At 40.6% G+C, this 13,754-nt stretch overlaps 1 protein-coding gene across 1 annotated transcript in view; it reads left to right on the plus strand.

The window, feature by feature from the left end:
* The window catches only part of LOC122551620 (protein TANC1), a 152,378-nt gene that overhangs the window by 105,708 nt on the left and 32,916 nt on the right, over positions 1–13,754 (plus strand). The window contains exons 14-18 of the mRNA XM_087988566.1: positions 3,405–3,590; positions 4,710–4,788; positions 11,110–11,243; positions 11,928–12,051; positions 12,137–12,312. Coding sequence (XP_087844692.1) covers positions 3,405–3,590; positions 4,710–4,788; positions 11,110–11,243; positions 11,928–12,051; positions 12,137–12,312 — 699 coding nt within the window. The remainder of the gene's footprint in view (positions 1–3,404; positions 3,591–4,709; positions 4,789–11,109; positions 11,244–11,927; positions 12,052–12,136; positions 12,313–13,754) is intronic.

Here is a 13,754-nt window from a genome sequence, read left to right on the forward strand (position 1 = left end):
GGAAGCTCAATTAGATTTGTGAGATAAGACCTCTTCTTCACAAAGCTATGTTGACTATTCCTAAGTCCATTCTTTTCCAAGTGCAAGTAAATCTTGTCTCGAGGAATCCAGTAATTTCCTTACCACCAGTGTAAGGCTTACTGGGCTATAATTTCCTGGATTTTCCCTGTTGCCTTTCTTAAACAAGGGATCAACACATTCTGCAATCCTTTGGGACCTTGCCAGACTCTGTCAAAAGATCTCTGTCAAAACCACAAAAAATTCCCCCCTTGTCTCCTTCAGTGTTCTGGGATAGATCTCATCAAACCCTGGGGACTTAATGTTTCTCAAGATACTCAACACTGCATCCTCCTTAATACGGACATGCCCAATAATGTCAACATATCATCCTTGTCTTTCCCTTTAGTGAAATACTAATATGAAGTACTCATTAAGGACCTCATTTACTTCCTCTGGCTCCACTCATAAATTCCCTCCTTTGTCCTTCAATGGATCTCTTTTCTTAGTTTCGCTCTTGCTCCCAATATATGTATAAAATGCCTTGGGATTCTTCTTAATCCTATTTGTCAAAGACATCTCATGGCCCTTTTGCAACCCTCATAATTTCTAGTTTAAGTTCTTTCCTGCTTATTTTATATTCCTCAAGGGCCTTACCTGATTTCAGTTTCCTTTTCCTTGCACTTCCTTTCTTTTCCTTTTTGATAAAACTTTAAATACCGCTTTATTCATTTATGGTATGTGGGCATCACTGGCTGGCCAGCATTTATTGCCCTTGAGAAGGTGATAGTATGCTGCCCTCTTGAACTGTTGCAGTGCAACCATAATGCTCTTAGGGAGGGACACCTGATGTGAGTTGACCCACAGTGCCCTTAGGAAGGGAGTTCCAGGACTTTGCCATTCCTTCACTGTTGCTGGGTCAATCTGTTTCCAAGTAAGAATAATGAATGGTTTGAATGGGAACTTAAGCTGGTGGTGTTCCCATGTATCTGCTGCTCTTGTCTTTCTAGATGGAAGTGATCAGGGATTTAATGGAACTTGCCATCTGAGTATGTTTGAATTTCTGGAATGCATCCTGTGAGTTGTATATGCTGCTGTGTCTGAGCATGGTGGTGGTGGGAGTGGACTTTTGTGGTTGTGGTGCAAATTAAGCAAACTGTTTTGTCCTGGATAGTGTCAACCTTCTTGACTATTGTTGGAGCTGCGCCTATCTAGGCAAGTAGCAAGTATTCCATCGCACTCCTGACTTGTGCCATGTAGATTATGTCAAGTGTATGGTGCTGGAAAAGCACAGCAGACTTTTGCCCGAAACGTCGATTTTCCTGCTCCTCTGATGCTGCCTATCCTACTGTGTTTTTCCAGCACCATACACTTGACAGTTGAGAGTGTGGTGCTGGAAAAGCACAGCAGACTTTTGCCCGAAACGTCGATTTTCCTGCTCCTCTGATGCTGCCTATCCTACTGTGTTTTTCCAGCACCACACTCTCAACTCCAATCTCCAGCTTCTGTAGTCCTCACTTTTGCCATGTCCAAAGCTGATGGACAGGCTTTGGGGAGTTGGGTGGTGAGTTACTTGTTGCAATATTCCTAACCTTTGACCTGTTCTTGTAGCCACTATCTTTGTCGTGAATACAGTTGAGTGTCTGAACACTTGTCATTTGTACTCCTCTCCTATCATCTAGGGCTCCCAAATCTTGCCATGCTTGTCTTTCATCCTCATAGGGACATGCTGGTCCCAAACTCTGATCAACTGGCTTTTAAAAGATTCCCACGTGTCAGATCTGGATGTGCTCTCAAACAGTCACCTCTAATCTACTTTCTCCAGTTTCTGTCTAATACTGTTGTAATTAGTGTTCCCCCAATTTAGCACTTTCACCTGAGGATCAATCTTATCTTTGATCATAATTCAGCAATTTTAAGATAGTTATGGATATTTTTCCCAAAATGCCTCCCCATGAAACTTGTATCACATGGGCATGCTCATTCACCAATATAAGTTCTAGCAATCTCTTCTCTAGTTGGACTATCTACATGGTTGTTTCAAGAAACTCTCCAGATGTACCTAACAAATTCTGCCCCATCTAAATCCCTGCACTAATGGAGCCCCCCAGTCAATATTGGGGAAGTTAAAATTACCCACGACAACAATCCTTGTTTTTATTTTACATCCTTCCATTATTTGTCTGCATATCTGTTCCTCTGTCTCCCACTGACTATTAGCAGACTTAGTATAACTCTTCATAGTGATTGTTTCTTTCTTGCTCTTGAGTTCTATCCATATGGCCTCGCTGGACAAGCCTTACAAAATGTCCTCTTGATGTGGTTGAATTTCCAGATGTTCTGCTGTTACTTCCTTAATATTGATTGCAATACTTTTCCAACAATAGATGTAAGGCTAATTGGCCTTTATCTTTTGCAAAGGGTCTCTACATCCCTTTGTCCACCTCTGTCTCTGTCAAAATTCTGTAAAACATTTTCCAACACCGTTCATTTCTGAAAAAGTGTGATCATGGACTCATAATATTCACTTTGTTTCTGTCCACAGATGCTGCCAAATCCACTGAATTTCTCCTGCATTTGCAGTATTGTGCTGCTATTAGAGAAACTGAAGCAGTCTCTTTTCATAGTCTTGTTTATGAATGATAAATTTCAGAAGATCAGAGTTCAAAATTATATGTACCATTTGATGTACCTTTTCTCCCCATAGCTTACATACCCTTAATTGCATATGAAAATTTAACTTACATTGGAATAATGAAATAAAAATAAGAATAATACCAATGTGAGTTAAAAACTACCATGTGAAAAGTTTTAAAAAGTAATAACTTAATAAAAATAACTTGTAGAGCAATATTGAATAACAGCTGAAAATATGTTGCTGGGAAAGCGCAGCAGGTCGGGCAGTATCCAAGGAGCAGGAGAATTGAAGTTTCGGGCATGAGCCCTTCTTCAGGAATGTCCGAAGGAATGTCCTGAAGAAGGGCTCATGCCCGAAACGTCGATTTTCCTGCTCCTTGAATGCTGCCTAACCTGCTGCGCTTTTCCAGCAACACATTTTCAGCTCTGATCTCCAGCATCTGCAGTCCTCACTTTCTCCTACAATTTTGAATAACACACAGTTATGAATGTTTTGGTAAATGTTTTTTACGACTGAATCCAAGCTTTAACTGCCTCTGTAATCCTTTGTTCTGAGACTCTGGCATATTATTTCTAAATTCTCTTGAGTCCCTAGCTATAGCTAAGTAATAAAGGTCATTTGAATACTGTAGATCTTTGAACACTCTGTCGATAAAAGTCAGAGGATACTGGGGCTACTAGCTGACCCCAGAAATTCCTATCACACTATGGTAGTCTGAGTCTAAGGTACAGTTATTTCTGTTGAAGTAATTCAAATGCTTAACTTCCAGGTTGATTACACAGATAAAAATGGTCAATGTGCATTGGTTCATGCTGCGTTACGAGGTCATCGTGATGTTATTGAGTATTTACTCCAAGCAAATTGGACGTTAACCACTAGGCCACAGCATTCTTTCAGGAAATGTCAGGCTCTTCAGCAAGCTCTGGTTGCAGCAGCAAGCATGGGACATGCTGATGTAAGTTCCCATACAGGAGTAATATTAACCTGCTTATATTATGCATACATAAATGTAGGCATTTTCCACCTAAATGCCTTGAGGAATATGATTGATTTATATTTCTGCAACATTTGATTAAGCAAAAATGTTTTTGAGGTAATCCTCCATTGGACATGCAAATCAGTGAGCTTGTAATAGAATGAAATCAAGTTTCCTGATTTGAGAAGATCTTTGCATCTGTTTGGCATCTCTCCGTATGGCATACTTAGAAGTAAAGATTTATTGTGTTGGTGTGTTGTGTTGTGGCATCCATGTATACATTGTAGAATATTTGCAAATATTTACAAGCAAAATGGTTTTTTGCATACATTTTGTTTTGGAACCCAATTTTTCTCAAATACTAGATGAAGAATTTGTTTACACACAACTTTTACCTGTTATTTGTCAACAGGCAGTTTCTCATTGGATGTAGGTGGAAGAGTTACTGTGAATGGCTCTCACATTGCCTCATGGTGTCAATGAACAGACCCAGTGAGATAACTCTGTTATACAGCAGAAATCCAAATAAATAATTCCTCATTTTTTCTAAATTTGTATTGCAAAATACTTCCAACCCACAAATATTAAAGCAAAACCATGAACAGTTTGTTCATAAGATACAAATATGCTAGAGGCCTTTCTGTGCATTTTGATACATCAATCCAAAGCAACCTTATAGTATCCTCTTTTGCTGCATTAAATTGTTCTTAAAAGATTCTAAAATTTTTGTCATAATTTCTCTGCTCAAAAGTTCATTCCAAGTGTCGATCACTTTGTGAAGAACCTCCTGAAAAGAATCCTAACATCACTTATTGTAGTTTCTTCCCTGGGCAACCTATCTGTTCTGTACCATCCCTTTTTATTCTGATTTTTTTTTATTGTGGTACCAATTGTTGGTCTAATTTTGGTTTTCAAACTAGTCAATTAAATTCATAATTTTATTCACAAATTCTCCCTACCCAAAATATCGTAAATAATTTGGTAAAAACTGCTCTGTAACTCTGTTCTCTGAACCTTAAAGCTTGTGAGAAAAAAAATCAAATTTTTATTATCTCATCCTTTCACTTTTTTCTTTATTAACATCTACACTACTTATAGATTGTGAAGGATCTACACGATCTTCAAGATGATCATAGAGTAGACATCAATAGTTGTGACACACTTTGGGGTGAAACAGGTAATTGACCCAGGTTTGCACGTTTTTCTGTTTGCGTTATAATTAAAGACTTGTAGCCTAAAAGACTGCCATCTGCAGACATGGTGAGCTGAAGTGCCTCTTTCTGCACTGTAACGATTTTGTGATACATATTCTTATTATTTTATCAGATAACAATCAAAATTATTCATTATGATTACAATTTAACTTAATCATTGGATTTATTAGTTATCACGAAGCACTAATGTATGCAACACTTATGTCATTATATTGAAGATAATTTACTGTACTTGAATTTAACTTTATACTTATTAATTATTGTCACATCTACCAATCAATATACAGTGTTTTGTGTCCTTACCAAGGGCTCAGTAGTTCGCACTGCTGCCTCTGCGTCAGGGACCTGGGTTCGATTCCAGCCTTGGGCGACTGTCTGTGTGGAGTTTACACGTTCTTCCAGTGTCTGCGTTGGTTTCCTCCAAGTGCTTCCGTTTCCTACCACAATCCAAAGATGTGCAGATTTAGTGAATTGGCCATGCTAAATTGCTCACTGTGTTCAGGGCGATGTGTAGGTTAGGTGCATTTGTCAGGGGAAACGTAGAGTAATAGGTAGGGGAATGGGTCTGGGTGGGTTACTCTTCAGAGGGTCAGTGTGGCCTTGTTGGGCCAAATGGCTTATCTCCACACTGTAGGGGTTCTATGATTCTATGAAGTCATACATAAATACATCACATAAGAAGGAAGAGGTCCTGTGAAGACAATTCAGTGAGTTAGGTAGGGCGCTAAAAAGCAGGACTACCAGGGTAGTAATTTCAGGATTACTACCTGTGCTACAGGTTAGGACCTGAGAGAGTACAGTTGAATATATGGCTACAGAGCTGGTGTAGGAGAGAGGGCTTTAGATATATGGATCATTGGGATGCCTTCTGGGGAAGGTGAGACCTGTACAGGAATGATGGGTTTCACCTGAACTGGAGGGACACCAGTATTCTGAATTGGAGGTTTACTAGAGTTCTTTGAGAGGATTTAAACTAGTAACACATGGGAGGGCACTGAAACAACAGGGACAAAAGTGAGATTGAGATATGAATAGCTTTGAGTAAGAGAAGGCTGAGGGAAGTTGCAGGACTCAGAGGAACTAGAGGTCTGGAGTGCATTGACTTCAATGGAAGAAGTATAACAGGTAAAATAGATTAACTAAGAGCTTGGATTCCTGCTTTGAATTATGAATTATAGCCATCACAGAGACATGGTTAAAGAAGGGGCAGGACTGACAGCTTAACATTCCAGGATATCGCAGTTTTAGAAAGGACAGAAAGGAAGTGAGGTGAGAATGTTAATTGCTGATTAGAGATCACATCACATCACAGCTGTGTTGAGGGAGGACAGATCAGAGGGATCTTGCAGTGAAGCATTGTGTGGAGCTCGGGAATAGGAAGGGTGAAATGACAATGTTGGGAGTTTTCTATATACCTCCCAATAGCCCCTGGGAGACAGAGGAGCAGATATGCAGTCAGGTACTGGAAAGTTGTAACAAAACCCGAGTAGTTGTGATGGGTGATTTCAACTTTGCTCTTATTGACTGAGACTCCCTTATAGCCAGGAGAAGGAGGGAGTGAGGGAGGTTGGAGAAGGAGGAGGGGGTGAGGGCTGCAGAGTAATTTGTTAGGTGTGTCCTGGAGGGCATTTTGAGACAGTATGTTGACAATCCAATCAGAAAGGAGGCCACAATGGACTTGGTATGAGGAAATGAGCCAGGACATGTGATCAATGTTTCAGTCGGAGAGCATTTTGGGCTTAGTAACCACAACTCCATAAGATTTCATGTAGTCATTGACCAAGTACGAGTGGCCCTCAGATGAGGGTGCTTAATCAGGCAAGGGCCAATTATGCCCAAATTAGACAGGAATTGGGGAATGTGGATTGGGCGCAGTTATTTGAGGGCAAATCTACTTCTGTCATATGGGAGGCTTTTAAAGACCAGTTTATTAAAGGCCAGGACATGCATGTCCCTGAAAAACTGAAGGATAGGAATGGCAGGCTTCAGGAACCATAGATGCGCCAACTCGTGGACACTTCCTCCTACTGCCCCCTTGATAACAATCTTATCTCGCATCACCAAACCATCATCACCTAGACTATACACAACCTCATTGGGATTTCCCACCCACAGCCTTCAACGTCATAGTACAGGAACCCCGCACAGCCCGGTTCTACCTCCTACCCAAAATCTACAAACCTGACTGCCTCGGTCGACCTGTCGTCTTGGCCTCCTCCTGCCCCATTGAACTCATCTCTACATTCCTTGACACCATCCTACCCACCCGGTCCAGGAAGTCCACACGTACATTTGGGACACCAACCATGCCTTCCACCTCCTCCATGACTTTAGTTTCCCCGGTCCCTAACGTCTCACCTTCACCAGTCCATAGATACATCTATCCGCCATGACGATGACCTCCAAGCCCTCTGTTTCTTCCTGTCCCATCGACCCTATCAGTACCCTTCCACCGACACTCATTCATTTGGCTGAACTGGTCCTCACCCTCAATAATTTCTCCTTTGAATCCTCTCACTTCCTCTGGACCAAAAGGGTAGCCATGGGCACCCACATGGGCCCCAGCTATGCCTGTATCTTCAGATACATGGAACAGTCCTTCTCTGCAGCCATACTGGCACCATTCCACACCTTTTTCCTCTGCTATATCGATGACTGTATCAGCGCCACCTCGTGTTCCCACAAGGAGTTGAACAGTTCATCAACTTCACGAACATTCATCCCGACCTTAAGTTCACCTGGACTAACCCGGAGACCTTCCTCCCCTTCCTAGACCCCTCCATTTCAATTAACAGTGACCGACTCAAATGGACATCAACTACAAACCTACTGACTCCCACAGCTACCTGGACTTTCCTCGCACCCTGCCTCCACCCTTATTCCCAATTCCTCTGCCTCTGCTGCATCTACTCCCAGAGGACCAGTTCCACCACGTAACATACCAAATAGCTGCCTCCTCGAAAGACTGCAATTTTCCCTCCCATGTAGTTGATGATGCCCTTTAGCGCATCTCATCCACTTCCTGCACCTCCGCTCTCGAACCCCATCCCTTCAACCACAACAAGGACAGAATCCCCCAGTCCTCACCTTCCACCCATCAATCTCCAGATACATTGCATTATCCTCCTCCATTTCTGCCACCTACAAACATAACCCACCACCAAAGATATTTATTCCCTCCCATCCCTAAAGACGATTCCCTCCGCAACTCCCTTGTTAGGTCAACGCCCCCCACCAACCCACACTCCTCCACAGGAATTGCAAAACCTGCGCACGCACCTCCCCTCAACTCCATCAAAGGACCCAAATGAGCCTTCCATGTCCGTCAGAGATTTACCTGCTCTTCCACACACAACATCTACTGTATCTGTTGCTCCCTATGTAGTCTCCTGTACACTGAGGAGACAGGATACTTGAGGAACGCTTCAAAGAACATCTCCGGGGCATGCACAAAACAACCCCATACAGGTCCTGGGCTGCTTCCACTGCCAAACCCCTACCACCTGAGACCTGGAGGAAGAATGCCTCATATTCTGCCTTGGAACCTTCTAACCATATGGGATCAATGTGGATTTCGCCAGTTTCTTTACTTCCCCTCCCCCCCACCCCCCACCATCTTATTCCAGATTTAACCTTCCAACTTGGCACTACCCTCTTGACCTGTCCTACCTGTCCATCTTCCTTCCCACGTATCTGCTCCACCCTCCTCTCCGACCTATCACCTTCACCCCCAACTTCATCGACCTATCACATTCTCAGCTACCTTTCCTCCAGCCCCAACCCTCCTCTCATTTATATCTCAGCCCTCTTGGGCCACCCCCTCATTGCTGATGAAGAGCTTATACTCAAAACATCAATTATCCTGCTCCTTGGATGCTGCCTGACCGGCTGTGCCTTTCTAGCACCACACTCTTCGACTAATCTCCAGCATCTGCGGTTCTCACTTTCTCCCAGGGCAAATTGTAAGCTTATTCAAAAGGAAAAAATGAAGCACACCATAAGACTAGGCAGCTATAAACTGATGAAGTCCTTGAGAATGGAGAAGTTAGAAGGAACTTAAACATGAAATTAGGAAGGCTAAAAGGGACCATTAAATATCTTTAGCAAACAGGGTCAAGAAGAATCTCTAGGCTTTTTATGCATATGTTAGATGCAAGAGGGTAGCAAGGGAAAGAGTAGGCCCACTCAAGGAGAAAGGAGGGAAGTTCCGTGGAGGCATAGGAAGTGGGAGAGATCCTTGATGAGTACTTTGTGTTGGTATTCACCAAGAAGAAGGACATGACTGATGTTGAGGTCAGGGATGAGTGTGTGAAAACGCTAGAGAATGTCAATAATTTGAAGAAGGAAGTGTTGGGTATCCTAATTGCATTAAGGTAGACAAGTTCCCAGGGCCAGATGGGATCTATCTCAGGTTACTGTGAGAGGCAAGTGAAGAAATAGTTGGGGTATTAGCAGATATCTTCGCATCCTCTTTGGCCATGGATGAGGTTCCAGAACACTGCAGATTATGCAGTGAAGTTCCCTTGTTTAAGAAAGGAAGCAGGGATAATCCAGGAAATTATAGGATGGTAAGACTGATGTCTGTGGTGCAGAAGCTCTCTGAGAAGATACTGAACATCAAGATATATGCACGTTTGGAAGAAAATGGACTAGTTAATGACAGGCAGTATTGCTTTGTATGGGGAAGGTCATGTCTCACCAACCTGATAGATTTTTTCGAAGAGGTGACAAAGTAATTGATGAGGAAAGGTCTGTGAATGTAGTTTATATGGACTTTAGTAAGGCATATGATCAAGTCCCACATGTTTGGTACAAAAAGTAAAATTATGTGGAATTCTGTATGGGCTGGCTAGATGGGTACAAAACTGGCTTGGTTATAGAAGGTGTTCTACAGGGATCAGAGTTAGGTCTTCTGTTGCATAAATGATCTGGAGGAATATGTGGGTGGTCTGATTAGTAAGTTTGCAGATGACACGCAGATTGGTGGAGTTGTTGATAATGCCGATTGTGAAAGGATGTAACAGGATGTAGATAGATTGGTGACTTGGCACAGAAATAGTAGATGGAGTTTAATTCCGACAAGTACGAGGTGATGCATTTCAGAGGATCAAATTTAGGTGTGAATTATGACATTTCTTGTTTAAAATGCACTTTCATAATATAAAGAAGTTTAAGAGAATAAGAATTGAAGTAATTAAATATTCAATGATTGAAAAATATCAGAATGTTGACGAAATTAAAGTTGAATGATAAAACATTTACATTTCTACAAAAAGGAAAAGAAATGAAGTGACTGAAGATAGGAGTGAACAAAAACGTAAATGAGGGAAAGTAAAAAGCAGAAATTAGGTCTAAATGAGTCATTTTCTTGTTGACAAAATATAACAAATGGTGTATCATATTCTGGTGTTTCACTTTACAGTTCATAAAGATTACATGGATGGATGGACCACAGGTGTAGTTGTCACAATTGCTAATGGAATTAAGAAATGTAGGAGAATAAATTATGAAGAATAACTAAGGAGGCTACAAATTGGTAGAGACAGATTAGAATTAGGTTTGTTATGACATGTACAGGGAGATGTGAGTACAGCAAAATGTATACAAAGTTGACATTTCTGGCACCAATGAAGAAAATAAAGTTAAAAGATTAGCATTGCAGACTTTCTAAAGCAGGGAGTCCCTGCTGGCCTTCCTTGAGTCTGAGTGCCTTGAGTCTGCGCTGGCTCAACTCTGTCTGTGAAATGGATTAAGGGAGAAGATAAAGATTTGGTAAATAAGGCAACACGTGAAATTGTCCATTTGCCAGGAAGAGGAAAAAGCATATAGTGAGACATTTCAGAGTGCAGAGATGTTGAAGGATCTGGGTGCCCTGATACATGAATTACGAAAGGTTCATGTATAGCAAGTAATTAAGTTGGGAATACATGATAATGTTTAAAAATTGTTGAGAGAAACCTGAGATTTTTAAACCACTTCGCCATTTTCTGGATTTCTGACATCCATAGGTCACAGTTTTCGGAAATTGGCAAAGAACAGCTTGGGGAGCGGGGAGATGTCAGCAAATTAATGAACTGGAATGTATAATAGAAACAGAAGCTGATTCAATAATCACTTTCAAAAGGGAATTGGATACACATTACAAAATCAAAAATTGCAAGGCTGCGTGGGTAAAAAAGGATTATGTCTATATTGAGATTGCTTTCAAAGAGCCAGTGCAAGCAGAATAAATGGAACTGTCTTCATCTGTGATTTGTGCATTCCACATTGTTTTCCTTTCTTAGCTCTCTCAGCAGCAGCAGGCAGGGGTAAACTGGAAGTATGTGCACTGCTTTTGCAACAAGAGGCTGTGGTGTCTCATTGCAATCGAAGAGGAATTTCTCCAATATTTTGTGCATCAAGACAAGGTCATTGGCAGGTAGCGTAAATCATTTTTTGCAATGACCTTTTCATGGTTGACAAGATCATTTTTTGTTTAAGATTCATTTTTATTTTAGTATTAGTAGAAATAAGAATAACTGATGAAGTCTCTGTCTCTTATAAAATAGAATGTTTGTGCCACTGCAATTCTTTCGTAAAACATTGGCGTATTTATCCACCTGTGCGTGTATCACTTATTTGGCAGAAGCAGCTGAAATAGTTGAAATCACTGAAATAATTAATGCTAAAATTTTGATGTATAAGACAAATTGAGATCCATCTTTTCCTTTTCAACAAGTATGCAGTGACCTTTAGTTTTTAAGAATATTTCCTGATGCAGTTAGAAAATTGAATAATAAAACTTAATCAACTTTGGACTTTCACAAAATGCCGTATACTTTGTTGATTGGAATATAATTTTCACCCGAATTTGTAAGCTATAATCTCGCCACACATAGTGCTGATTATGTATACAAAGTAGAATGTAAAGTATTCAATGAAATAGCTGTTTTTGGCTGAAATTTCCGAGGCACTAAACTCTGGAATTGGCAGTAATAGGAAATGATGAGCATTTGACCGATTTAAATGATTACCCATTTAAATCTGTGTTGTTGAAGCACTGAGAACTGTAGTTCCTACCAGTACAGTGCGATATTAATTCTTTTGTTTTGTGAACATTTAGATTGCTGACCTCTTGATTCAGCATGGTGCTGATGTGAATGCAACAGATAAGCAGGGACGTACACCACTTATGGTGGCTTCTTGTGAAGGACATGTGAACACTGTTGAATTTCTACTTTCGAAAGGTAAACTACTGTCTGTCTTTATTGAGTTGTTCACTGATATTTTCTCAGTAAGTTTCAATATTCAGTATTTGACTTTGATCTTTAGGTGCTTCCATATCTTCAGTAGATAAGGAAGGATTAACTCCTTTGAGCTGGTCTTGCTTGAAGGGTCAAAAACTTGTGGTCCAGACTTTGGTGGAGAAGGGTGCAGCAATTGACCACACAGATAAGAATGGTCGCACGCCCTTGGATCTTGCAGCGTTTTATGGAGATTCTGATATTGTAAGTATTTTCAAACTTTGTGTAATACAGACGTACACATTGATGTGATGAGTTTGATAACTAAACATTGATAAATGTTGTTATACAAGTGAGAATTTAAATTAGGTGACTACATCATTATCAAGAATAGATTCCAACTTTGATTTTCTCACTAACTTAGGAAAGTGAGATGAACTGTAGTTTCCATATTCAAAGTTGAATCTGGGACTTTTTTCCACTGATACATTTCAATGGATAAACATGCTTACCAATCAGAAGTGTCTTTTGAACTAAGAAACTATATTTTATCTGTAACTAGAAAAGGTTTCCAACTTTGTTTCCAACTCTCAAGTGTAATGGACACATCTCTTGAGAGGTTCAGTTGAGCCATAAAGATTCCATATTGGATCCCTGACTTGAATTTAACATCTGTCATATGCTGACCCTTAATATGAAGGGGATAGAAAATGACTTGCAGTTTCCCTTCTTGATTGCTGGCAAGTAACTTGTGTCTGCAGCTACCAATACAGCCGTATGAGCAATGAGTAGGAAAGGATTTGATTAAACAATAATGCCTGAGTGAAATAACTTTGTATCTTTGCCAGAATGCTTTGTCTTGCTATGTAAAGATTTTTGTGCTTCCAAACAAGCCCTTCACCCAAACATTATTGAAAAACCTTCCAAATATACCATTACTAGAGAGAGTATAGTCTGTATGTCTCTAAATCACTTCACCTCTTTTTCCTCCTTTTTAAAAAGCTTCTTCTCAATCTCATCAATTTTGACCAAACTTTCAATTACTTGCCAATACTAATAATCCCACATGAAATAAAGAAAGAGCTAGATACAAGATGTAGTATAAGCTGTGGACCCTGACAACATCCAGGCAGTCGTACTGAAAGCTTGCACTCCAGAGCTAAGCATACCACTACCTAAGCTATCCATTACAGCTACAAAATTGATATCAACCTGACAGTGTGGGAAATTAACATGTACATCTTGGCCCCCAAAACTAAAACACATCCAATCTTGCCAGTTGCTGTACCATCATTCTAATCTTGAGCATCAGCAGAGGATGGAAAGGTGTTGTGGAAAGCTTAATCAAGAAATACATGCAACATGATCTCACTGATGCTTGGTTTGGTTGGATAAGACTACACTGCTCTTTGTTGCAGCCTTATTTCAAGCGTGGACAAAAGAGCTGAATTCAAGAGGCTGAATGAAAATGACTTTCATTGACATCATGGCAGCATTTGACTAAGGTGCAATATAAAGGGTCCCTAGCAAAATTGAAGTCCATGGGAATCTGGAGGAAAACGCTCCACTGGCTGGATTCAAAGAAAAATGATTGTTTGTTAAAGGCTAATCATCTCAGCTCCAGGATATCTCAGCAGATGTTCCTTAACTTAGTTTCCCAATCCTAATCATCTTCAGCTATTTCATCAATGGCTTCACTCCATCAT

The sequence above is a fragment of the Chiloscyllium plagiosum genome, unplaced genomic scaffold (genome assembly GCF_037043375.1).
Source record: "Chiloscyllium plagiosum isolate Xiang-an unplaced genomic scaffold, Cpla_swu_hap1 HiC_scaffold_7, whole genome shotgun sequence".
NCBI lineage: Eukaryota > Metazoa > Chordata > Chondrichthyes > Orectolobiformes > Hemiscylliidae > Chiloscyllium > Chiloscyllium plagiosum.